We start from the raw sequence: 24,629 nt of genomic DNA, 5'->3' as shown, positions 1-24,629 counted from the left end.
TAAGTGGTTAGTATATTATTATGCATACACACACTCGTGATAAAAACTAAAAAAATAATATGTTCTATTTTAGGAGCTTACGAACGCGTTGGCAGTCTAAGCTATCCTTCATCAAACGTTCAGACACAAAGCGATCTCCAAGAAGATACCCCGTATGCGGTACCGGACAAACCGAAACAAGCAGCAAGTGCGCGTTTGTCTGCGTCTTCTACGGATGGTAGGCACTCTAAAGTTGGAACAAAAGAAAAACAACTACCAATGTTTACACCAGTTGACGCCAAAAAGCCAAAACAGCTCACACAACGTTTGTCTACAGCATCTGCAAGTGAATCATATGAAGAAGTCGTGCAATCAGATAGCAACACAGAAGAAAGTTCTTACTCTTTACCGGGTGAGCACAAACCTAAGGCTCGTAAGAATATCGTGTCACCTAAAACTGAGTATTCCTACGCCAAGCCTGATTCCAAACGAGCAACGACGGTCGAGAGTGACCGCTTAGTGATAGGAGAAGTCACGACAACAAAACAAGACGATGAAGAAATGCCACAAGGAAATAGTGAAAATTCCTACGCTGCACCAGATGAAGTAAAGCCCAAGAACGCCAGCAGCGTTACAGTCCCCAGTGAGTACTCTTATGCGAGGCCCAACGTCAAGAGAGAAATGGAGATATCAGGTGACCGTTTGGTGACCGGAGCAGCAGCAATGACGGCGGCACAACAAGACGACACAAGCAGCAAACCAAATGACGAAAACGATGAGAATCCATATGCTCTACCAGATGAGAACAAAACGAGGACGACTCACAATTCTTCTCCATCACTACCTCCACCAAATGCACAAGATTCTCGCACCCAACCAGAACAATACGATCAGTCCAACGCAGACAGATCTGCTGGTAAAAGTGATTCATCTATCTCTCCCAGCCATTTCGCTGCAGTAAAAGACACATACGCAGTTGCCAATAAACGATCTAAGAAGAAACAGTTGATCTTGTCGCACATGTCAGTTGGTGACAGTGAATACGCTGTTGCCAACATACAAGCAAAAAAGAAACAGTCAACAGTCTCACATATGTCAGTTGGTGACAGTGAATATGCTGTATCGAGCAAGCTACCATCGGTAAGTCCAAAATCAAACCGAAAACCTGCAGTCGCATCCAAACCAAAGCATTACCAGACCGAAGTGACCGAATATGCTGTATCCGCAAAGTCTCGATCTTTGCCTCGCAATGCAATGAATGCAGCTGCTTCATCTTCATTGGTTCAAAAGAAAGGAGTAAGAGAAAACTAAAATTGCATGTTATTTTGAGCAGGATCCAGAGTTTATTTACTGTACTTTGCTTTGGCTAGAAGGCTGACGTGAAGTATACAGACGTGGAGACTAAACCATCGGAAACGAAGCGACACGTGACGTCTGAAGGAAACGTGGAGTACGCCACAATTGACCATACTAAGCATTGAAACATTTATAGTTAATACATTGACATAAATGCAGCTCTACTTGCAGTCTAGTGCAATAACTTCTCTAAATTTTCGCTTTTTGTATCGTATATATTTCTCTGTTTGTCGTATATATGTTGCTGTTGTCTGTTTATATACAATCGTTACTAATCGTTGTATTGCAATCATTTAATAAATTCATATTGTAGCTGTTGTATTCACTAGTTCGAATGACAACTAAGCAACTAGCAGAAAGTAACGCATACTCAGAAAAGTCACACACACACACACACACACACACACACACACACACACGCACGCACGCACGCACGCACGCACACATACACACACACACACACACACACACACACACACACACACACACACACACACACACACTCGAGTAGTATCGTGACTACGTACATTGTAGTGTCAAAATGCTACAGAAACTTTTGTGACAACGGTACATTTGATTCATCCTGGTTCAACTGCAGATAAGACAACATGCTCCTCTACCTAGACTCTACTAACAGCAAACTGAAAATATCTCACAGTTTACCAGATTAATGATGCTTATCTAGAAATTAAATTTTTACAATATTGATTTTATAGCTTTGTAATGTAAATCAATGAATGTTTTAATTCCATTGCACCTAGATAGGTTTCCACAGTCAATCTCTCTTGGATATATACATACACAAAACACTAATTGAAAGACAACACAAGACTAAAATAGATTTGTCCATACAGACACACCCTACAACATTCATTTGTTGGACAATTTCAATTTCAGGCCAGAAATGACAACATGCGTGCACGCTTCCGTACGCCGTAGCTACACCTATTCCCGCAATTTGTAACATCCGGGCGAATTCACATCCACCATTGCGTAACTGACTGACAGTCGTGTCCTTCTACCTTCCAACCAGAAGAAATGCTTAGAATGGATGTACACTTTATCTTACTGCCAATGGTCTTCTCAGTATCTACACACAAGTGGAACAGTGAGTTCAAGACGTCTCGATCTGCTCTCTTACCAGATAAATCTAGTCTACAGTCTGTGCACGTATATCTAGTCATTCGGATATCGACGATTAATTATTAATGTAGCCTAGATTGTGATTTGCAGCCACTCAACGGTCACAGCCTTTTCCATTATGTCAGGCTTCTGTACTACCGTATAGTCTTTGGCTTGATCTGATTGTTTACTTTAGCTGGGCGTCGTCAGTTAAACGAGATTCGATTACAACGTACTTCCAGTGGACTACTAATACACACCAGCGATTCCTTAATTAATTAATTAATATCAATAGAGATTTAATTTTAGAAACAATTAATTAACACGATTGTCTTTGTTTAAAATTGTTTGATGCATCTTGTCTTATATACGTGTAACCTGTTACTACCTGAGGCGCTATACGCTAGCGTACAGTACACTATGCAGGCTGGTCACATGACGTACGACCGACTGACTCGACGACTCGCTTCGCCTCCCGCATAACACGTGACCAAACAAATAATTAAAATTATTTATTAAATTTAAGCTTTACCGGTCTGTCACTTAAAATCACAAAATTATAAAGAAGTTAATCATCTGTATAATTAATTAATTAATTGCGTGTCGAGTAGTATTTATTGTATTTATAGATCTGACTACCGCGTCACCCACCACGACGTCGTCGGTGTCGTCCACTTCTACTGCAACTGTTTCTCGTAATGGTGATGGGATGTCGAGTGGGATGCTCTACGTTTCGACCGAATCTGTGCCTTCACGTTTGGCTACTTCAAGATCATTCACAAGACCGTCGGGTGCATTCACAAATGAAATAAATACTTCAGTTCTACGTGTCAACACAACAGACAGAAACGTATCGTTGGTATTGCCTTCATTGCTGCAGAACGAATTGATGACAAATGTACTGACATCGAGTGCCACCTCCGATGTGACTGATCAAGGTCGAGGTGTGTTTTAAGTTTTGGTGGTTGGTTGTTATACACGTGGTAATATTTCTGTTGTAGTTATGAGTGACGGTCTAGCTGTAGAAAGTGTCGTTGGTTTGTCTGTGGGAGGAGGCATTGTTGTCTTACTGTTGGCGATCTTGGTTGTTGTGTTATGTAACAAACAAAGACGTTTATCCAGTAAGAGCAATTCATGTATTTGTTATAATATTATTGGTCGTGATTGAGTGATGATGTAGAATGTGAGGCAAGCAATGTATCAGTGGAAAGTAATATGACTGTGTATAGCAGTACAACTGGCAATGAACCTGGTATCGTGAATAGTCGTTTGCTAGTTGAAGAACGACGAGAAAGCAATTTGTATGAAACCGTCGACAAGCCGGCTCTTCTGGTTTGCTCTGCAAATTGGGATTCATCGACTAGACGAGACGACAGTGCAAGAGGTGAGACAGACGACGTGCAAAACGATATGAGGGAAGAAATGCTAGCAAGTTATGAGTCTGAGACAAATCAATATGACGTGATACATCGGGAAACGGGCGAGTTACCTATCTATGACCGTTGTGATCCACACGATCAGTACGACGTTCTTCAACGAGACATCGATGGAGTGTATTTAGAAAGCGGGATGAAGACGGACGATCAGTACGACGTGCTCAACAGGCAGACAGATGAGTTACCGATCACGACGAGTAGAAAGGGATTCGAAAATTATGACACGTTGAACGACACCCATTGCCGATCGAGCAGTGAAGATGTAGGATATTATGAAGTTGAAAGACAAAGAGAAGGATCGGGTTCGTTACTTTCTGATAGTAAAGATGAAAACCCGTATGAGGTACCGTTCGAATTGAAAGAGAGAAGTTTGGCTAGTGGGCGCCATTTTCTAACTTTTGAGTCGGAGGGTAAGCCTTAATATTGTTACACCGTACAAGTTAATGAGCGTCACATATTTACTTTGCTAAATTCTTTCATCTACAGGAAGAGATAAAGACACTCTGTTTGCAAAGCATCTTGCGCATTGTCCTGAAAACGCTGACAATCCTCGAGAAAGTTTGTATGCGACGGCAGAAAGTGGAGAACATGCTGGAGTCTCTTTCCAAATGTCGGAAGAATACTCATATGTTATACCAGACGTCAAACGATCTTTACTCATTTCGCATGACGTGATGGTAGTAGGAAAGACGGTCACATCAAAGCCAGAACGTAACAATATGTCGTGTAAAACAACCAATTATAAGGAGAAAGACTCGCAATGCCTACCAAATGGTATCAGTACGTCTACAATATCAGACGAACAACCACCAGCTCTACCTCCTTTGAACGACGAATATTGTTGTATTCCTGTTAGCATCATGAAGCCAAGACCTACTTTTGCAAACAAACCAACAAAGCCAGACAACGATCCTTCGCTTTACACTAAACAACAGACACACGATGAGAGAGTCACAGCAGACAAACGTACTGCAGTACAACTTGGTTTTGCTTCATCAGGACGTCAGCAAGCCAAAGAAGACGACTATGAAATTCCTACCAAACTACCAGTAGTAGATCTAGAGCCTGTTTTACAAGACAAGGCAAAGTCGGACGTTCTGTTATTTTCTACAATACCACAGAGTGTGACAGTCGTTGACAGCGAGCACGCTTTGTCACAAGAGAGAAAACGAGATGAGTATGCTAACGTGCAACAACCACAGGGTAGTCAGACGCAAGAGGATGACTACGAGGTGCCAGTCATAGCTCAGAATCGCTTACAGAATTTCGAAAAAAATTACGACAATATAACGCAAGATGCAGTTGATTGTGTAGAAACGAGCACAACGGAATAACGTTAGTCGAGTGTAGTTAAAATGTTATTATGATTCTAATAAGGGATCTTGCTTTAGAGATTTGACTTCCGCGCTATAGAGTAAAGAAAGATATACGACATGAAGCTCAGAAGAGTTTTACCTAGAGGGGTTAGTTTAACCCTTAGACATCACATTACCGTGTAATATTCTTAATGACAAGTAAAGCGTGTTTTAATTAACACACAAACGTAATTTGTAGTCATTCTACTTACCATTTTATCCAAAAGGAAACATTCTATTGATATCTTAGTTTAGCAGTACACTGCTGGACGACTACAGATGTTTGATGCTAGTCAACTTTTTAAAAATAAAACAATCAACAACTCTAAATTCCTTGCTGGTTACTGATTTTTGTGGTACCGTTATCTGCACTGACAGCGGTACACGCACCCTCTGTGTCTATACATGTATATCTAGACGGCTCTGGTGCGGTACCGTTCCTCGGGTTCACCGACCACATGTGCGAGAACAACAACCGGTGTGAACCGTCTGATGTAGAACATCGGCATTACAAGGAAAACCAAGGGAAAATGGGTTTCAATTGTTTATTCCTCGTACTCGATCTATTGGATAATAGAACGTGACGTGCCGATGAGAACGTCACAGCTAATAATATTATCAACTAGACAACTTCCCGGTGAGAGCGTGGTACACGGCACAAGCAAGTTTCACTCTGTACTTTAATAATTCTGTGGCAATCTGTTTGTTGATGAGACGTTGCCATGTTCCAACGACTCTGTGACCCGGCCATCTTTTTCTAGATCTCTCCTCTTTCTTCGGCTCGATCTCTCACGCTACAGTAATTGGTAGGTCATCAAAGCTTCGTCATTTGCCGTCGAACAGAGTTACCTTCTAGTGTAAATATACAGAGAACGGCGTTGCTCCATCGCTTGTTGTTGAGCCGGTTGACACAGTCGCTTATTGCAACCATTCGGATGGGTTAGTTTCAGCAACTCTTGGTTGCCAGGCGCTTCCACAAAACGCGAACGTCAGCTGGTATAAGGACGATCGGCCGATACAGAGTGGAATGGCAGGAATTCCTAGAGTGATTTTATTGGTGGATGGCTCACGGTCAGCAACAACAAGTCGTTTACTGATGAAGTACTCATCGAGGGTTTCTACTACTGTGAAGCTTCGACTGATGTTGGAACAGTCAGGAGTAAAACAGCACTAATCAGAGGTAGTTGATAGCAATCAATTATTGTATACAACATATAACCAGAAATTTAGCTGTTTGATAATTTTGTTGAAATTAATGATGAAATTGAATTTGCAATTGCTGTTTGGTATTTGTATTTGCCTATTTTTTATCTGTACATGGCATTTGTTTACAGATCAATATATGCCACTTAAATGTTTGCGTTTGTATAACGTTTTCTATTAATTAATTAGTTAATTTTAATGTATCTCTGTAAATAGACAGCCAGAGCACATTTATGTTGAAAAGGGTGGCAATGCAACTCTTTATGGCATTAGTGGTCATGCTAACAGCATACACACGTGGATACGAAACAAAACAGAGCTTGAAGTGAACAACAACAACAAACTGTCAATCATTTCACCTGGAGTACTGCAGATATATGATGTTGCAGAGAGTGATAGTGGCCACTATGATTGCAGGATACGTTTGCCTAGGACAATCAGTTTGTCAACGTTTTTGCAAGTTTATGGTATGCCATGTACACAATGCAACTGCATAGGGTTTGATACGTTTTGTGTATGTCTGCTTTTAGCTATTCCTACTGTTGTATTGATGATGATCGAGATTAGCAGTAAAGCAGAGACAACGATATGCAGGACTGTCGGATCTTCGACAACTAAGTGCACTCTCCCACACTCTAACTCGGCTGTTTCTCTAATATTGCTGTGTACTACAACTGGACTGCCTCATTCTGTAATACAGTTGGTCCAAGATTTCGAGTTGATTTATCGGGATAATTCAACATACTCACTGCTTCGTGTAGTCAAGAATCCTCTCTTGGGTATATATCAATGCATAGCAACTAACGACTTTGGGAGTCGGCAAGCCTCATTATATCTTGAATTGAAAGGTCTATCGTATGATTTAATGCTAACTGTTTATTTGTCTGATAAAATATAACTAACTAGCAGTCTACAAACAGTTCTGTTGGCACGTGATGTAATATATTATATAATGTATTATATAAATTATTATATATTATTATAAAAATAGTATTATATATTATGTAAATGTTATGTATTAGTTATTTGAGGGAAATTGTATGGTTTAGTTTGATGCTCGGCTCATTGCATGTATGCATGTAGTTTACATTAGATCAAGCATTCAGCACGTACAGTATTTGTATTGCTTTGATTTATAGAAACCTCAATCACTGAAAAGCCCACACTCATGACATCATTACTACCTACTACTGTTATGACTGCACCCATGTGAGCATCACTGCCAATGGCTAGTGACTGAATCTATAGCAAGAATATACTGTTTTGTGTAGTTCGTCAGATATTAGCTCATCTTCTCTCATTCCTACAAAAAGTGAAAGCATTGTACAGACAGGTAATGTATTTATGTATGGTTACAGTAATACTGTTGACACAGCTATAGTAAACTTGTTAGACTTGTTGAACTTGCAGCGCGCACACACACACACACACACACACACACACACACACACACACACACACACACACACACACACACACACACACACAAAACTACCACTAACAAACAGAGAGAGAGAGAGAGAGAGAGAGAGAGAGAGAGGGAGAGGGAGAGGAGAGGGAGAGGGAGAGGGAGAGGGAGAGGGAGAGAGAGAGGGAGGGAGGGAGGGAGGGAGGGAGTGAGAGAGGGAGCTGATTTAACTTGCTTGTTGTATATGTAGTTTCTGTATTTACTTGAGCTAATTTAACATTCTTTGTTACAGAATTGTCCGATACAATCAGATTCAAGGTTGCAACTGCAGTAGTATCAGCAGTGGTCTTTATATTGTTCCTCGTCATAGTAGCTTTGCTCATATATATTCAGAGAAAGCATCAAAGTAAGTTCAGAACTTCTGTTCACTTCATGCATCTTTAGTAAGTCAAAATAGTATAATAGATTTGTTAATTAAGAGATACAGTATGTGTATAGACAGGATGGGCGCTGGTAGCAAGTAGTTGGAGATGGACAGCCATTCACCTGCTTTATAACAATTTATATTAATTTTTCTAAATTCTACAAAAATAATATATCTAAAAGTCTCACATATCATATCTGTTTCATAGTGTGAACATTAATTTTCATGTAGAAATTTTTGGTTACTAAAGCTCAACCGCTTAGCGCTCATATTGGATATTGGCCGGTTTATCATATTATATACAATTGTATGTTTAGTATCTATTTGTCTCTTGCAACTTTTCCACTGCATGGTGGTAAGTGTTCATATTCAGTGACTGTAAAAAGACATTGATATAATATTTGGAATTTTGTGCTGCAAACTGGTGTTTGGAGCTGTCCAGTTTCTAATTTTTGCAAAGAAGTAAAACAAATATCTAAGATAGTCTATAGTAGAAGAGATGGGTTCTAAGATCAAGGCAAGATTGGACGCTCAGCCCAGTCCCAACATCTGACGGTATGTATATTCGTGCTTGCATGACGGTTGCGGTACCAGTGACCTATAGCTGTGGTAGACTCCAGTTCCTGATGACGACGACAGTATAACAATACAACAGCACGAAAGTAAATATGGCTTTCTAAGGAGACCAGCCCACCATCCCCCGTTCTCCTCACACACACACACACACACACACACACACACACACACACACACACACACACACACACACACACACACACACGCACGCACGCACGCACGCACACGCGCGCGCGCACACACACACACACACACTCACACACACACACACACACACACACACACACACACACGCGCGCGCGCGCGCACAAGTAGAGTCGTGACTATGGTGCAATGTACATTGTAGTGTCAAAATGCTACAGAAACGTTTGTAAGAACGGTGAATTTGATTTGTCTTGGTTCAACTGCAGATAAGACAACATGCTCCTCGACCTAGACTCTACTAACAACAACCCAAAAAATATATCTCACAGTTTACCAGATTAATGATGCTTATCCAGAAATTAAATTTTTACAATATTGATTTTATAGTTTTGTAATGTAAATCAATGAATGTTTTAATTCTATTGCAACTAGATAGGTTTCCACAGTCAATCTCTCTTGGATATATACATACACAAAACACTAATTAAAATACAACACAAGACTGAAATAGATATGTCCATACAAACACACCCTACAACATTCATTTGTTGGACAATTTCAATTTCAGTCCAGAAATGACAACATGTGTGCACGCTTCCGTACGCCGTAGCTACAGCTACTCCCGCAATTTGTAACATCCGGGCGAATTGACATCCACCCTTGCGTAACCGACTGACAGTCGTGTCCTTTTACATTCCAACCATCAGAAATGCTTAGAATGGATGTACACTTTATCTTACTGCCAATGGTCTTCTCAGTATCTAGACACAAGGGGAACAGTGAGTTCAAGACGTCTCGATCTGCTCTCTCACCAGATAAATCTAGTCTACAGTCTGTGCTCGTATATCTAGTCATTTGGATATCGACGATTAATTAATATTGTAGCCTAAATTGTGATTTGTAGCCACTCAACGGTCACAGCCTTTTCCATAATGTCAGGCTTCTGTACTACCTATTTTCTTTGGCTTGATCTGATTGTTTACTTTAGCTGGGCGTCATCAGTTAGACGAGATTCGATTACAACGTACTTCCAGCGAATGCTTAATTAATTAATTAATATCAATAGAGATCTAATTTTAGAAACAATTAATTAACACGATTGACTTTGTTTAAAATTGTTTGATGCATCTTGTCTTATATACGTGTAACCTGTTACTACCTGTAGCGCTATACGCTAGCGTACAGTACACTATGCAGGCTGGTCACATGACGTACGACCGACTGACTCGACGACTCGCTTCGCCTCCCGCATAACACGTGACCAAACAAATAATTAAAATTATTTATTAAATTCAAGCTTTACCGGTCTGTCACTTAAAATCACAAAATTATACAGAAGTTAATTATTTGTATAGTTAATTAATTAATTGCGTGTCGAGTAGTATTTATTGTATTTATAGATCTGACTACCGCGTCACCCACCACGACGTCGTCGGTGTCATCCACTTCTACTGCAACTGTTTCTCGTAATGGTGATGGGATGTCGAGTGGGATGCTCTACGTTTCGACCGAATCTGTGCCTTCACGTTTAGCTACTTCAAGATCATCTGGCAGTAATACTACACCGTCGGGTGAATTAACAAATGACATAAATAATTCAGATCTACGTGTCAACAACACAACAGAGAGAAACGTATCGTCGGTATTGCCTTCATTGCTGCAGACCGAATTGATGACAAACGTATTGACATCGAGTGCCACCTCCAATGTGACTGATCAAGGTCGAGGTGTGTTGTAAGTTTTGGAGGTTGGTTGTTATACACGTGGTAATATTTCTGTTGTAGTTATGAGTGACGGTCTAGCTGTAGAAAGTGTCGTTGGTTTGTCTGTGGGAGGAGGCATTGTTGTCTTACTGTTGGCGATCTTGGTTGTTGTGTTATGTCACAAACAAAAACGTTCATCCAGTAAGAGCAATTCATGTATTTGTTATAATATTATTGGTCGTAATTGAGTGGTGATGTAGAATGTGAGGCAAGCAATGTATCAGTGGAAAGTAATATGACGGTATATGGCAATGAACCTGGTATCGTGAATAGTCGTCTGCCAGTTGAAGAACAACGAGAAAGCAATTTGTATGAAACCGTCGATAAGCCGGCTCTTCTGGTTTGCTCTGCTAATTGGGATTCATCGACTAGACGAGACGACAGTGCAAGAGGTGAGACCGACGACGTGCAGGACGATATGAGGGAAGAAATGCTAGCAAGTTATGAGTCTGAGACAAATCAATATGACGTGATACATCGGGAAACGGGCGAGTTACCTATCTATGACCGTTGTGATCCACACGATCAATACGACGTTCTTCAACGAGACATCGATGGAGTGTATTTAGAAAGCGGGATAAAGACGGACGATGAGTACGACGTGCTCAACAGGCAGACAGATGAATTACCGATCACGACGAGCAGAAAGGGATTCGAAAATTATGCCACGTTGAACGACACCCGTTGCCGATCGAGCAGTGAAAATGTTGGGTATTATGAAGTTGAAAGACAAAGAGAAGGATCGGGTTCGTTACTTTCTGATAGTAAAGATGAAAACCCGTACGAGGTACCGTTCGAATTGAAAGAGAGAAGTTTGGCTAGTGGGCGCCATTTTCTAACTTTTGAGTCGGAGGGTAAGTCTTAATATTGTTACACCGTACAAGTTAATGAGCGACACATATTTACTTTTGCTAAATTTTTTATCTACAGGAAGAGATAAAGACACTCTGTTTGCAAAGCATCTTGCGCATTGTCCTGACAACGCTGACAATCCTCGAGAAAGTTTGTATGCGACGGCAGAAAGTGGAGAACATGCTGGAGTCTCTTTCCAAATGTCAGAAGAATACTCATATGTTATACCAGACGTCAAACGATCTTTACTCATTTCGCATGACGTGATGGTAGTAGGAAAGACGGTCACATCAAAGCCAGAACGTAACAATATGTCGTGTAAAACAACCAATTATAAGGAGAAAGACTCGCAATGCCTACCAAATGGTATCAGCACGTCTACAATATCAGACGAACAACCACCAGCTCTACCTCCTTTGAACGACGAATATTGTTGTATTCCTGTTAGCATAATGAAGCCAAGACCTACTTTTGCAAACAAACCAACAAAGCTAGACAACGATCCTTCGCTTTACACTAAACGACAGACACACGATGAGAGAGTCACAGCAGACAAACGTACTGCAGTACAACTTGGTTTTGCTTCATCAGGATGTCAGCAAGCCACAGAAGACGACTATGAAATTCCTACCAAACTACCAGTAGTAGATCTAGAACCTGTTTTACAAGACAAGGCAAAGTCGAACGTTCTGCTAATTTCTACAATACCACAGAGTGTGACAGTCGTTGACAGCGAGCACGCTTTGTCACAAGAGAGAAAACGAGATGAGTATGCTAACGTGCAACAACCACAGGGTAGTCAGACGCAAGAGGATGACTACGAGGTGCCCGTCATAGCTCAGAATCGCTTACAGAATTTCGAAAAAAATTACGACAATATAACGCAAGATGCAGTTGATTGTGTAGAAACGAGCACAACGGAATAACGTTAGTCGAGTGTAGTTAAATTGTTAGTATGATTCTAATAACGGATCTTGCTTTAGAGATTTGACTTCCGCGCTATAGAGTAAAGAAAGATATACGACATGAAGCTCAGAAGAGTTTTACCTAGAGGGGTTAGTTTAACCCTTAGACATCACATTACTGTGTCTTTGTTCGTGTGTGTGTGTGTGTGTGTGTGTGTGTGTGTGTGTGTGTGTGTGTGTGTTTGTGTGTGTGTGTGTGTGTGTGTGTGTGTGTGTGTGTGTGTGTGTGTGTGCATGTATGACGTCTGTAGCTCAACATTTAATATCAACAATGCATCATTGCTGCTTTAATATTCTTAATGACAAGTAAAGCGTGTTTCACTTAACACACAGACGTAATTTGTAGTCGTTCTACTTACCTTTTCATCCAGAAAGGAAACATTCAATTGATCTCTTAGTTTAGCAGTACTGTTTGATGTTAGTCAACATTAAAAATAAAACAATTAATAACACTAAATTCATTACTGGTTACTAATTTTTTGTGGTACGTTATCTGCACTGACAGTGGTACACGCATCCTCTGTGTCTCTCTGGAGCGGTACAGAGCTCTGTTGCGGTACCTTTCCTCGTGTTCACCGACCACATGTGCGAGAACAAGACCCGGTGTGAACCGTCTGATGTAGCACATCGGCATTACAAGGAAAACCACGGGAAGATGGGTTTCAATTGTTTATTCATCGTACTCGGTCGTCAATAATAGAACGTGACTTGCCGATGAGAACGTCACACCTAATAAAGTTATCAACTAGACAACTTCCCGGTGAGAGCGTGTTACACGGCACAAGCAAGTTTCACTCTGCTGTTTAATAATTCTGTGGCAATCTGTATGTTGATGAGACGTTGCCATCTTCCGACGATTCTGTGGCTCGGCCATCTTTTTCTAGATCTCTGCTCTGTCTTCGGCTCGATCTCTCACTCTACAGTAATTGGTAGGTCATCAAAGCTTCATCATTTGCCGTCGAACAGAGTTACCTTCTAGTGTAAATATACAGAAAACGGCGTTGCTCCATCGCTTGTTGTTGAGCCGGTTGACACAGTCGCTTATTACAACCATTCGGATGGGTTAGTTTCAGCAACTCTTGGTTGCCAGGCGCTTCCACAAAACGCGAATGTCAGCTGGTATAAGGATGATCTGCCAGTGCAGAGTGGAATGGCAGGAATTCCTAGAGTGATTTTGATTGATGGATGGCTCACGGTCAGCAACAACAAGTCGTTTACTGATGAACTACTCATCGAGGGTTTCTACTACTGTGAAGCTTCGACTGATGTTGGAACAGTCAGGAGTAAAACAGCACTAATCAGAGGTAGTTGATAGCAATCAATTAACGTACAACCAGAAATTTAGCTGTTTGATAATTTTGTTGAAATTAATGATGAAATTGAATTTGCAATTGCTGTTTGGTATTTGTATTTGCCTATTTTATCTGTGCATGGCATTTGTTTGCAGATCAATAATACCACTTAGATTTTGCGTTTGTATAACGTTTCCTATTAATTATTTAATTAATTAATTAAAGGTTGTGCTATGTTTAATACTGTAAGCTCATTTGTTTAATTCATTAGTTAATTTTAATGTATCTCTGTTGCATAGAATTGGGTAATAAGAGTTTTAGTGTCTAGACCTGTTTTGCAGTTGGTCGTCGTGAAAGTTTTAGAAGAAATTGGGGCAGGTTGAACAGAATGAATGTCAAGGAGACTGCAGTTGTAACTCAGACGGTTTACATGACATTGCCATTGTCTCACTATCTTTTGTGGATTGTGGAATGCAATGGAAGCAAGATCAATTGCACGGTTGGCAATTGCCCATTTTGGCAGAAATTGTCGACCGTTGGGAGACTACTTCAGCAGTCTGTGCTGCAACTTCGATGCAACAAATTGAAGAAAGTTATTCCAACATGTAAATGTTTAAGCATCATCAGAATCTCTACATACTTTGGTCATGAAATATCGGTGTCGTCACCATGGAGTTATAATTTCAGATTCAATAGTTAGTGTGCAATGGTAATTATGGAGGAGCTTGTCTAATGCTTTGTGTTGTAGAAGACAATAAATTTAGGATTCGAAATAGACAGCCAGAGCAGCACATTTCTGTTGAAAAGGGTGGCAATGCAACTCTTTATGGCATTAGTGGTCATGCTAACAGCACACGCACGTGGATACGAAACAAAACGGAGCTTGAAGTGAACAACAACAACAAACTGTCCATCATTTCACCTGGAGTACTGCAGATATATGATGTTGTAGAGAGTGATAGTGGCCACTACGATTGCAGGATACGTTACACATTTAAATCTTTACATTGGACAGTCAGTTTGTCAACGTTTTTGCAAGTTTATGGTATGTCATGTACACAATGCAACAGCATAGGGTTTGATACATTTTGTGTATGTGTGGTTTTAGCTATTCCTACTGTTGTATTGATGATGATCGAGGTTAGCAGTAAAGCAGAGACAACGATGTGCAGGACTGTCGGATCTTCGACAACTAAGTGCACTCTCCCACACTCTAACTCGGCTGTTTCTCTAATATTTCTGTGTACTACAACTGGACTACCTCGTCCTGTAATACAGTTGGTCAAAGATTCAGAGTTGATTTATCGGGATAATTCAACATACTCACTGCTCCGTGTAGTCAAGAATCCTCTCTTGGGTATATATCAATGCATAGCAACTAACGACTTTGGGAGTCGGCAAGCCTCATTATATCTTGAATTGAAAGGTCTATCGTATGATTTAATGCTAAGTGTTTATTTGTCTGATAAAATATTACTAACTAGCAGTCTACAAACAGTTCTTTTGGCACATGATCTAATATATTATATAATGTATTATATAAATTATTATATATTTTTATAAAAATAGTATTATATGTTATGTAAATGTTATGTATTAGTTATTTGAGGGAAATTGTATGGTTTAGTTTAATGCTCGGCTCATTGCATGTATGCATGTAGTTTACATTAGATCAAGCATGCAGCACGTACAGTATTTGTATTGCTTTGATTTATAGAAACCTCAATCACTGAAAAGCCCACACTCATGACATCATTACTACCTACTACTGTTATGACTGCACCCATGTGAGCATCACTGTCAATGGCTAGTGACTGAATCTATAGCAAGAATATACTGTTTTGTGTAGTTCGTCAGATATTAGCTCATCTTCTCTCATTCCTACAAAAAGTGAAAGCATTTTACAGACAGGTACTGTATTTATGTATGGTTACAGTAATACTGTTGACACAGCTATAGTAAACTTGTTAGACTTGTTGAACTTGCAGCACATACACACACACACACACACACACACACACACACACACACACACACACACACACACACACACACACACACACACAAAACTACCACTAACAAACAGAGAGAGAGAGAGAGAGAGGGAGGGAGGGAGGGAGGGAGGGAGGGAGGGAGGGAGGGAGGGAGGGTGGGAGGGAGGGAGGGTGTGAGGGAGGGAGGGTGTGAGGGAGGGAGGGTGTGAGGGAGGGAGGGTGAGAGGGAGGGTGGGAGAGAGGGAGGGTGGGAGGGAGGGAGGGAGGGAGGGAGGGAGGGATTGAGGGTGGGAGGGAGGGAGGGTGGGAGGGTGGGAGGGAGGGTGGGAGGGAGGGTGGGAGGGAGGGAGGTGTGAGGGAGGGAGGGTGTGAGGGAGGGTGGGAGGGAGGGTGGGAGAGAGGGTGGGAGAGAGGGAGGGTGGGAGAGAGGGAGGGTGGGAGAGAGGGAGGGTGGGAGGGAGGGAGGGTGGGAGGGTGGGAGGGAGGGAGGGAGGGAGTGTGGGAGGGAGGGAGGGTGGGAGGGAGGGAGGGTGGGAGGGAGGGAGGGTGGGAGGGAGGGAGGGTGGGAGGGAGGGAGGGAGGGTGGGAGGGAGGAAGAGAGAGAGAGTTGATTTAACTTGCTTGTTGTATATGTAGTTTCTGTATTTACTTGAGCTAATTTAACATTCTTTGTTACAGAATTGTCCGATACAATCAGATTCAAGGTTGCAACTGCAGTAGTATCAGCAGTGGTCTTTATATTGTTCCTCGTCATCGTAGCTTTGCTCATATATATTCAGAGAAAGCATCAAAGTAAGTTCAGAACTTCTGTACACTTTATGCATCTTTTAGCTTAATTTCAACTTTACTCTCTTGCTGTAGGAGAAAACAGCCAAGATGCCATGGTTATGAATGTTGCTTACAATGTTGTGTCAGACAAGCCCAAAGACAACGCAGAAATGGAAGACGCAAATTATGAAGAAGTTAGAGCATCATGATTCTTGAGTAATAGCATGCACAATTAACTGGCATATGCCACAACACAATTGGCTGTACATGTAGATAAGGAAAGTGTAAGTTTTGCTGTTGAGTTTGATCTGAAGTTGATTAAATAGACGAACAATTAGGATCTAGTATGGTAATTCTACATGAATGCTATGAGAATTGTATTAAATATTGTCTGCACCTAGCTCAATCAGTGTTTACTTTGTTTGTAAAAGTCAAAATAGTATAGTAGATTTGTTAATTAAGAGATACAGTATGTGTATAGACAGGATGGGCGCTGGTAGCAAGTAGTTGGAGATGGACAGCCATTCACCTGCTTTATGACAATTTATATTAATTTTTCTGCATTCATACAAAGATAATATATCTAAAAGTCTCACATACCATATCTGTTTCATAGTGTGAACATTAATTTTCATGTAGAAATTTTTGGTTACTAAAGCTCAACCGCGTAGCGCTCATATTGGATATTGGCCGGTTTATCATATTATATACAATTGTATGTTTAGTATCTATTTGTCTCTTGCAACTTTTTCCACTGCATGACGGTTGCGGTACCGTGACCTATAGCTGTGGTAGACTCCAGTTCCTGACGACGCCAACAGTATAACAATACAACAGCACGAAAGTAAATATGGCTTTATAAGGAGACTAGCCCACCATCCTCCGTTCTCCTCACACACACACACACACACACACACACACACACACACACACACACACACACACACACACACACACACACACACACACCACACACACACTACGGTTGTATAGCTATAGGTGTACATCCAGATAATTCGTTTTACATGCGGCTGATTCGGTTTCTACTGCACGCACGAATTCTACGAGTTGTGTTCATACAACTTCCTGTTTGCTAACCTAACATTCACTAATCACTGCTATATATATCCATGCAGGATGTGACACCCTGATTGCAAACAGCTAGAGGTGTCGATCTTTAGTGCACGGTGCTGTACTACCGGTTCTAACGTACATTTCTGCTGTATTTCTCCATGATACCGGTACCGCATGGTAATGAGACATGCTACGTTTCAACGGTTTTCTCGCTTTGCTATTAGTTCGTCTGCTTCTCTCAGTAAATCATCAAATTCTAACTGGTTGCTCTGAAATTGGAGTTTTTTACTTTAAATGCAGGAAACGGCGTTTTTCATCTTAATTTTTAGTAGGGAACAACCCAGAGGTTCATAGTATTCTGATGTTGTCCCAGCTGCATGAAGAAACAATAGAATCAATGCAAGCCAAAGAGGAGAGCCAGAATATGAAGACGTTGGAACGCTATAATAATTTCAAAATAGATAATTGACATGATTTTATAACACATTCTGATTATATCAGTGAGAATATGATAGTTAGTGTTAAGACTTTTAATGTATGATTTGTATGAATAAATCAGTTTAATTTGGTTCAAGGTTACCCTATCCACAACTAAAATAATTAATAATTTGTCTTTTTCATTAAATTTGATCTAAATCTGATTCTGTAGGCAAACATTATGAAAACACAATTTGATATTATTTCATGTGTGTGTGTGTGTGTGTGTGTGTGTGTGTGTGTGTGTGTGCGTGTGTGTGTGTGTGTGTGTGTGTGTGTGTGTGTGTGTGTGTGTGTGTGTGTGTGTGTGTGTGTGTGTGTGTGTGTGTGTGTGTATTTATTGTGAATATTAATGTCAATTCTATTAATTTTGTCTATCTTTTGTTATTATCATTAATTAATCATTAGCTTGTTGCTAGAATGTATAATTCTTTGAAAACACAGGGATACGTCGATGCCATTAAAGATAATTAACTAAATATCATCAATGTCCCACACTGCTTCTTCGAATTCAGCACATCATATGTCTAAATACGTATGCGTGACTGCTGCATGCGTACAGAGCGGGCTTGTTATCCACGTTATTTCTCAATTCTGTAGCGCTCTTGCATCACTGAGCACTTCACACACATGGTTAACTCGGGTTAGGCTAACTCGGGTAGTGCCCGGCCACTCCATCCAACTTGCGTTCACACGAAGAACACGGGTAACTACATGCAGAAGATCTAGAGTAGAGCGAATACATCGATTACTTGAATAGGAAAGCAGTAACTCTGATAGCAGAACACGAGAAGGAGAAGCCATTTGTACGGTGTGCGATCGATTCTAGGGCGTGTTTTGCATATATTAGGGCGTGTCTTCGCCTAACTCCACTCTATCCCGTAAAATTATATTTGATGCTTGCATTTTGGCTTAGACCACAGTTAAATCAAAGTACGTAGACCCATTTGTTGGCTAGCTACTGTGCATGCGTGTACAGTACGGTAATGATATGACGAATATCCGGAGCGGACGTACAGTACGTATGCATATAATACGGAGCTCTTGGAGCCACCAAGTTCCGTTTTACTTGTTTATAACAATTTTTAGTAGAAGTCAAGGTTAACTAGAGCAATCTAAAGGCGCATTATGCGTTTCGTCGTGTGTGCACCCTCTAATGTTGATATTTTAGTAATTCTGTTGCTGTCCACAGTTCCACTAAACCTAAACGGTAAGAGGCATTGTGTTTATAATGTACGTACTACGTATCTGCTACCGCATGTATAGCGAGTCCTGCAGCTCCTTCTCTTGTTGAAGAGCCTGTGGATACAGTGGCTGGTTACAATGGTGTGGATGGATTGATTCTATCTGCTACTCTTCGCTGTCAGGGCAACCCTAGAGAGTTAGAGATTAATTGGTACAAGGATGATGAGGAGATAAATATGGCAGGAATTCCATATTTCAATGTCAGTGATGGATGGCTTACAGTTGGAACTAGACACAAGAGTGATGATGATTTAGCTGCTTTGGAAGGATTCTATTTTTGTACTGTGAGCAACAGTCTGGGAACTGTGAGAAGCAGAAAAGCTCTCATCAAAGGTGTAGAAGCTCTAGAGTGACTGTTAATTTTCAGTAGAGAATGTGTTTTATTTATGTAGGAGAGAAGGTGAAAGACTTCACTCATGGCAACACAGTTACTTACCACTTGAATGTAAGTGTAATTTTGTTACAACATCGTGTCTTGAAGCTGCCTGTTCCTGATTCATCGATATCGCACTTATGGACTGTAACATGTAATAGCAAGTCTGTGCATTGCCCAAGCGTTGATTGTCCATTCTGGCAACATTCTTCTACATCTGGTCGTCTCCTGGTTTCGTCAGTGTTGCGTTTTAATTACAATGAAATAAACACACAATTTACAGGATGTGACACTAGTTCATCAATTGGGATACATTCATTGCAATCTGAGCGTCTTAAATTCACATTTAATGGTAATTACATTATTATACATGTTGGTGTTTTGTCATGTTTTGTTTGCTATAGGTGCGTTTACACCCAGAGGACAAATCAAGAGTCAGACTGTATCTGTTGCAGCTGGAAATAATGCTACTCTCTATTGTCTATCTGGAGATCTCAACAGCAGATACACATGGACTCATAATGGTTCTCATATAAATATCAACAGTGACAGCAGATACTCGATTATTGAAGATGGTATACTGAAAATAGTGGGAGTTGTTGATAAAGACAGCGGACAATACAAGTGTCAATACAATTTTCCAACGTTTTCAAATGATGGCCAAACCAGGACGACATCTGCTGATCTGATAGTATATTGTAAGTGAGTAACTGACTTCATTCAGCACACATAAATTATAATATTTTTATTGTCAAGCTTTGCCCACAGTTAAATTGACTGTTACAGAAAGCGACATGAACAAGAATGGTAAAAGTTGCAGCAGTGAAAGCAGTTCTACTACGGTTTGCGATCTGACATCTTCCAAATCAGTAAACATAACCTGTTATGCACAAGGATCTACTTCTCTTACAGTCCAACTCATCAACAACGGGCAAGTGCTGCAACATGAAAACAACACTAATTATGTGCAGCACACGATTGACAAACTATCAGTGGGAATATACCAATGCATAGCAAGCAATGAGTATGGCAGTCGACAAACTACCATTTATGTTTCTCTACCAGGTATGTAGGTTTAGCATCGTTTGCAGTACAATGAATAATTACTCCATAATTTCTTATGTAGATATTGCACCTACTGTATCATCTTTTTCTTCATCTCCTCTTTCATTTTCATCATCCGTCTCGTCCACTTCACCATTACTTGCTACAACCTCTACTAGTCATGTGACAACAAGTCAAGGAGCCTTACAGGAAACCACTCTTCCTACAGCCTCTACTAGTCATGCAAGTACAAGTCAAGGATCAGCCTCTACTAGGCATGCAAGTACAAGTCAAGGATCAGCCTCACAAGAAACCACTCTTCCTACAGCCTCTACTAGTCATGCGAGTACAAGTCAAGGACCCTCACATGAAACCAGTACCAATGCAACTCCTCCTATATCTACATCTGTTACTAGTCAAACAGACAGCACCAGTTCAATATTTGTTGCTGCTACAAAGAGCACAAGCAATCTATTGTGCAGTAAGAAGGGGCCCTCTATTTCACATTAATTAATTATTAATTTAGCCTGACTATCATTATTTGCTTGTTTGTACAGATTGTGAGTCATCGAACGGATGGAAAATAGCAGCTGCACTGGGTTGGACATTCTCTGCAATACTGCTATGTGTTTGCATTACCCATATGTGGTTTCATTATGGCAAGAGTAAGTACAACACAAATGGAGTACAAGTAGATCATCTGCAGTAAGATCATCCATGTTTGTGGTCTAGACAAACATAAGGCCACCATCCCACAGCTCAATCGTACATCCAGAGAGAATGATGAAACTGTGGTGACCCGCAACCCAGCCTACAGTGCTGTAGCAATGTGGCAAGACAGATCGATGGAAACAACTGCACATTATGAAGATGTTAATTGAGCCATGCAAAAAAATTTTATTTGCATGAAATTGCACAAACAAGGTAAATGCAAACAGTGTTGTGCATGACTCAACAATAAAGTTAGATCTACACAAGAGGATACAAATAGATGATATAGTATTAATTAAACTCTCGCATTTGCTTTTACTAAGTAAAGGCTGGCTTAGCTGGCATGTACAGTTCTTCACCAAATATTTCATTATTCACAATCATTAAAACTTAATTAATTAACTAATATTAATATTAGTTAATTAATAACCGTTTGATATGTCAATATCAATTAATAATAATATTAGTTATGTATTTACTTTGGTTTTTAATGTGGCGTCAAATGTGTACCAGACGCTGCGCATACTTGCATGTCTTACTGCATATTGTAAATCCAGCTTTCATTAATTAATTAATCCAACACACTTACGTACGCGCTGACCAGGTTCCATTTCCGTTTTTAGACTTCAAATTTTAATTCTGACAACTTCCACTTTAGCTTCAAGAACTTCCATTGAATGTCACTAAACATCTGATATGTATCTCGTTGCGAAAACTGCCCAGTCACGTGGGTATTAGTCGCGTGGTTATCAGTCACGTGGTCATCAGTCACGTGGTCATTTCATCATGGCGGCGAGAAATGGAACGCTGCAGAAGTCAAGGTGCGCAGATTTGGATGCCTCCCTTGTCAGATAAGTAAGGCCTGACCAGCAAGAAGGTGAAAAGTCTGCATATCTACAGATACAGTATGGTGTAGATTCGTCGTAGAACTAATGATGTTTGGTTGCCTGACAAGAAACCTTGTTTTCTGTCAGTAAATAGTAATCCCGGGCCTAGACAGCAGTAACACAATTCTAAATAAAAATATCGATCCGTGTTGCGTCGAAACCACCTCCAATGGGCGTGTCCAATAAATTAGAATGTTGAAGGAGCGTTCATAGTTCTCTAGAACAGTGAGCCAGAAAAAGTGGTCGGTACGTGCAGAACCCGCTAGTTAATTTGTATAGAATTAAACTACTAATAGAAACATGCGAGTGGAAATAGCTCACACATTTCAAAGCGAATTGCTCATGACCGACATCCCTAGTTGTTCAAAAGCGAATGGCGGAATACTTAATTAATTACTACGAGTGTTATGTATAGCTCGTAAAAACACACCCGCCGGAGCACGAGAGTGTACAGCTCATGCATACTATCTAGAACGCGTATAGAAATAAGATGACGCCCGTTGACAGCGAATGACTCCTACCATGCAGCACACATCAGAAAGTCCACTGAACTCAAACACCGTAATTACAAAAGTATAATTACCTTAAACTCGTTTTGACTCACAACACATGCCAAGCTCCAATCTTGGCGCTGCCCTCAATTTGCGAAATTTTGCTTGGCGCTGCATGCAGTGTCATTTTACTCGGCACTCCTGTATCACATAAGGCCTCGAACTTCCAGACCAGAGTGCGCGCAAACGGTCTGCAAATATGATTTCGGAAATAGCCTTCTAAGCCAATGAGCGTCTTAGAACCGGAATGTCGGTTGTAAATTCTGATTGGTTTAGCAGTAATTGGTTATGCTAAGTTCACTAACGCTGATTATGCGCGGGTGAAATCTTCCTGGGCGCTAGATACACGCCAGAGTCGTGAATAGAAACTATGGTGCACGCACACATCTTAGTTTTATTTACAGCTCCAGTTCTTCGATCTTTTCAAGCTTGCGTTGACAGGACATGCCTAGCAGCATCGCTAGACCGTCACCTTTGACAACCGGTCGGGCGGTAGTCTCGCTAGTCGAGCGGTTAGACTAGCTAGCGGTCTGCCGCAGTGTCAAAGAGTCGTCGTTTCATGCCTTCCACCAAGATATCGCCGCAAACACGGCAGACGTCTCTTCTTCGTTCGTGAGATCTCATGGCATCTGCTAGGTTTGTGTAATGCAAAAGCACTTTCATCTCATTATTGCACTATAGGTAAAACGATATTACGCTGCTAGACTCCTTTTATCAGCGCTTTTTGATAAGTACTTCCGAAATCATTTTATCCAGACTAAAGAGTTGGCCCGCTGGAAGTTCGATGCTACTGTACCCTGCTGTATTACGTGCTTGCGCTGTTACAGTACACACCATCATGCATGTACCACTACGACAATGCGTCAACAACAGTGCCTGATCAGTCGTCTACGGGTATATCGCAAGTTTGTAGTAAATTGTACACAATCTAATATTTATTTAAGGTCAGATAAACAAAATGAGGTACAGTAGTCGTATCAATCGACTGCTGCTAGTTTATAACAACATCTGCTCGGAAGTCAAGGTATCGCGCATTATGTCTTTCTTCGTGTGTACATCGTCTAGTTTGGCAGTTTTATTGCTGTATAGCGTTTCATTCAGCGTAAGCTTAAACGGTAAGAGGCATTGTGCTCGTGATCTACCTAGAAAAAAGCTCGTGTGTGTGTGTGTGTGTGTGTGTGTGTGTGTGTGTGTGTGTGTGTGTGCTCGCGTTGCGTGTGGATGTAAAGTTTTGTAGAAGAGCATTCCGGAGATATGCGCTAGAGGCTGCTGGCTCCGCCTTCGCTCGGAAATTGGAAATCTCTACTAATTTTTTTTGTCAAGTTGGGCATCTGGGCGCTATCTCAGTAAACCCCACAGATGTACGTTAAGAACGTTTCCTAGCCTAGAAACTGACGGGCCCGTTTCAAGAATTTCGCCTGCAAAGTGAAGCCTTTTTTTTTGCGAGCCGTGAGCCTTACTGACGCAATCACGTTCTCGCGATCGGAAATGGTCTTTCTGTTGTTTCCGGCATGGTGGAAACCGTCGTGCTACTCGTATATAGACTGATCTTCTTTTCATGCGATTTAGTTCCGTCCGGCGCAACATTCAATAGAATCGGTGATAGAGGCAATGGACCCTGTCGTCGGTC

The 24,629-nt window shown here is 40.9% G+C and overlaps 5 protein-coding genes across 5 annotated transcripts; all 5 read left to right on the top strand.

Annotated features, from left to right (window-relative positions):
• The first annotated feature begins 1,013 nt into the window (after nt 1–1,013).
• Nucleotides 1,014–1,656, top strand: LOC134188405 (uncharacterized). The gene is made up of 2 exons (XM_062656581.1): nt 1,014–1,275; nt 1,350–1,656. Exons 1-2 carry the CDS (start codon nt 1,072–1,074, stop codon nt 1,458–1,460), a joined length of 315 nt encoding a protein of 104 aa, XP_062512565.1. The 5' UTR covers nt 1,014–1,071; the 3' UTR covers nt 1,461–1,656.
• Nucleotides 1,657–3,867: 2,211 nt separating this feature from the next.
• Nucleotides 3,868–5,560, top strand: LOC134188623 (uncharacterized). Its single transcript, XM_062656789.1, has 3 exons — nt 3,868–4,303; nt 4,380–5,228; nt 5,285–5,560. The coding sequence occupies exons 1-2, from the start codon at nt 3,868–3,870 to the stop codon at nt 5,225–5,227; spliced, it is 1,284 nt and encodes a 427-aa protein (XP_062512773.1). The 3' UTR covers nt 5,228; nt 5,285–5,560.
• A 715-nt stretch (nt 5,561–6,275) lies between these two features.
• Nucleotides 6,276–12,714, top strand: LOC134188621 (uncharacterized). Its single transcript, XM_062656788.1, has 11 exons — nt 6,276–6,400; nt 6,668–6,918; nt 6,982–7,299; nt 7,591–7,660; nt 7,723–7,784; nt 8,152–8,265; nt 10,404–10,730; nt 10,788–10,907; nt 10,967–11,620; nt 11,697–12,545; nt 12,602–12,714. The coding sequence occupies exons 1-10, from the start codon at nt 6,276–6,278 to the stop codon at nt 12,542–12,544; spliced, it is 2,889 nt and encodes a 962-aa protein (XP_062512772.1). The 3' UTR covers nt 12,545; nt 12,602–12,714.
• Nucleotides 12,715–13,217: 503 nt separating this feature from the next.
• On the top strand, nt 13,218–17,095 carry LOC134188858 (uncharacterized). Its single transcript, XM_062657061.1, has 9 exons — nt 13,218–13,512; nt 13,576–13,887; nt 14,217–14,570; nt 14,624–14,920; nt 14,984–15,301; nt 15,593–15,662; nt 15,725–15,786; nt 16,548–16,661; nt 16,731–17,095. Exons 1-9 carry the CDS (start codon nt 13,410–13,412, stop codon nt 16,844–16,846), a joined length of 1,746 nt encoding a protein of 581 aa, XP_062513045.1. The 5' UTR covers nt 13,218–13,409; the 3' UTR covers nt 16,847–17,095.
• A 3,685-nt stretch (nt 17,096–20,780) lies between these two features.
• LOC134189135 (uncharacterized) lies at nt 20,781–21,940 on the top strand. Its single transcript, XM_062657372.1, has 3 exons — nt 20,781–21,331; nt 21,408–21,515; nt 21,583–21,940. The coding sequence occupies exons 1-3, from the start codon at nt 20,827–20,829 to the stop codon at nt 21,729–21,731; spliced, it is 762 nt and encodes a 253-aa protein (XP_062513356.1). The 5' UTR covers nt 20,781–20,826; the 3' UTR covers nt 21,732–21,940.
• The last annotated feature ends 2,689 nt before the right edge of the window (nt 21,941–24,629 follow it).

The sequence above is a fragment of the Corticium candelabrum genome, chromosome 13 (assembly GCF_963422355.1).
Source record: "Corticium candelabrum chromosome 13, ooCorCand1.1, whole genome shotgun sequence".
In the NCBI taxonomy this organism is placed as follows: domain Eukaryota; kingdom Metazoa; phylum Porifera; class Homoscleromorpha; order Homosclerophorida; family Plakinidae; genus Corticium; species Corticium candelabrum.
Note: the sequence above shows the minus strand (reverse complement) of the source record. Positions and strands in the feature narration are given on the sequence as shown.

Bases quoted from the DNA above. Each gene is read 5' to 3' on its own strand.
- LOC134189135 (XM_062657372.1), top strand. From the start codon at position 20,827: ATGAGTATGGCAGTCGACAAACTACCATTTATGTTTCTCTACCAGGTA. The intron at 21,332-21,407 runs GTAAGAAGGGGC...TTGTTTGTACAG, and splicing joins CACAAGCAATCTATTGTGCA to ATTGTGAGTCATCGAACGGA. The intron at 21,516-21,582 runs GTAAGTACAACA...TTTGTGGTCTAG, and splicing joins GTGGTTTCATTATGGCAAGA to ACAAACATAAGGCCACCATC.
- LOC134188405 (XM_062656581.1), top strand. From the start codon at position 1,072: ATGTCAGTTGGTGACAGTGAATATGCTGTATCGAGCAAGCTACCATCG. The intron at 1,276-1,349 runs GTAAGAGAAAAC...TGCTTTGGCTAG, and splicing joins CATTGGTTCAAAAGAAAGGA to AAGGCTGACGTGAAGTATAC.
- LOC134188858 (XM_062657061.1), top strand. From the start codon at position 13,410: ATGTTGATGAGACGTTGCCATCTTCCGACGATTCTGTGGCTCGGCCAT. The intron at 14,921-14,983 runs GTATGTCATGTA...GTGTGGTTTTAG, and splicing joins AACGTTTTTGCAAGTTTATG to CTATTCCTACTGTTGTATTG. The intron at 15,302-15,592 runs GTCTATCGTATG...TTTGATTTATAG, and splicing joins ATTATATCTTGAATTGAAAG to AAACCTCAATCACTGAAAAG.
- LOC134188623 (XM_062656789.1), top strand. From the start codon at position 3,868: ATGAGGGAAGAAATGCTAGCAAGTTATGAGTCTGAGACAAATCAATAT. The intron at 4,304-4,379 runs GTAAGCCTTAAT...TTTCATCTACAG, and splicing joins TCTAACTTTTGAGTCGGAGG to GAAGAGATAAAGACACTCTG.
- LOC134188621 (XM_062656788.1), top strand. From the start codon at position 6,276: ATGGCAGGAATTCCTAGAGTGATTTTATTGGTGGATGGCTCACGGTCA. The intron at 7,300-7,590 runs GTCTATCGTATG...TTTGATTTATAG, and splicing joins ATTATATCTTGAATTGAAAG to AAACCTCAATCACTGAAAAG. The intron at 11,621-11,696 runs GTAAGTCTTAAT...TTTTATCTACAG, and splicing joins TCTAACTTTTGAGTCGGAGG to GAAGAGATAAAGACACTCTG.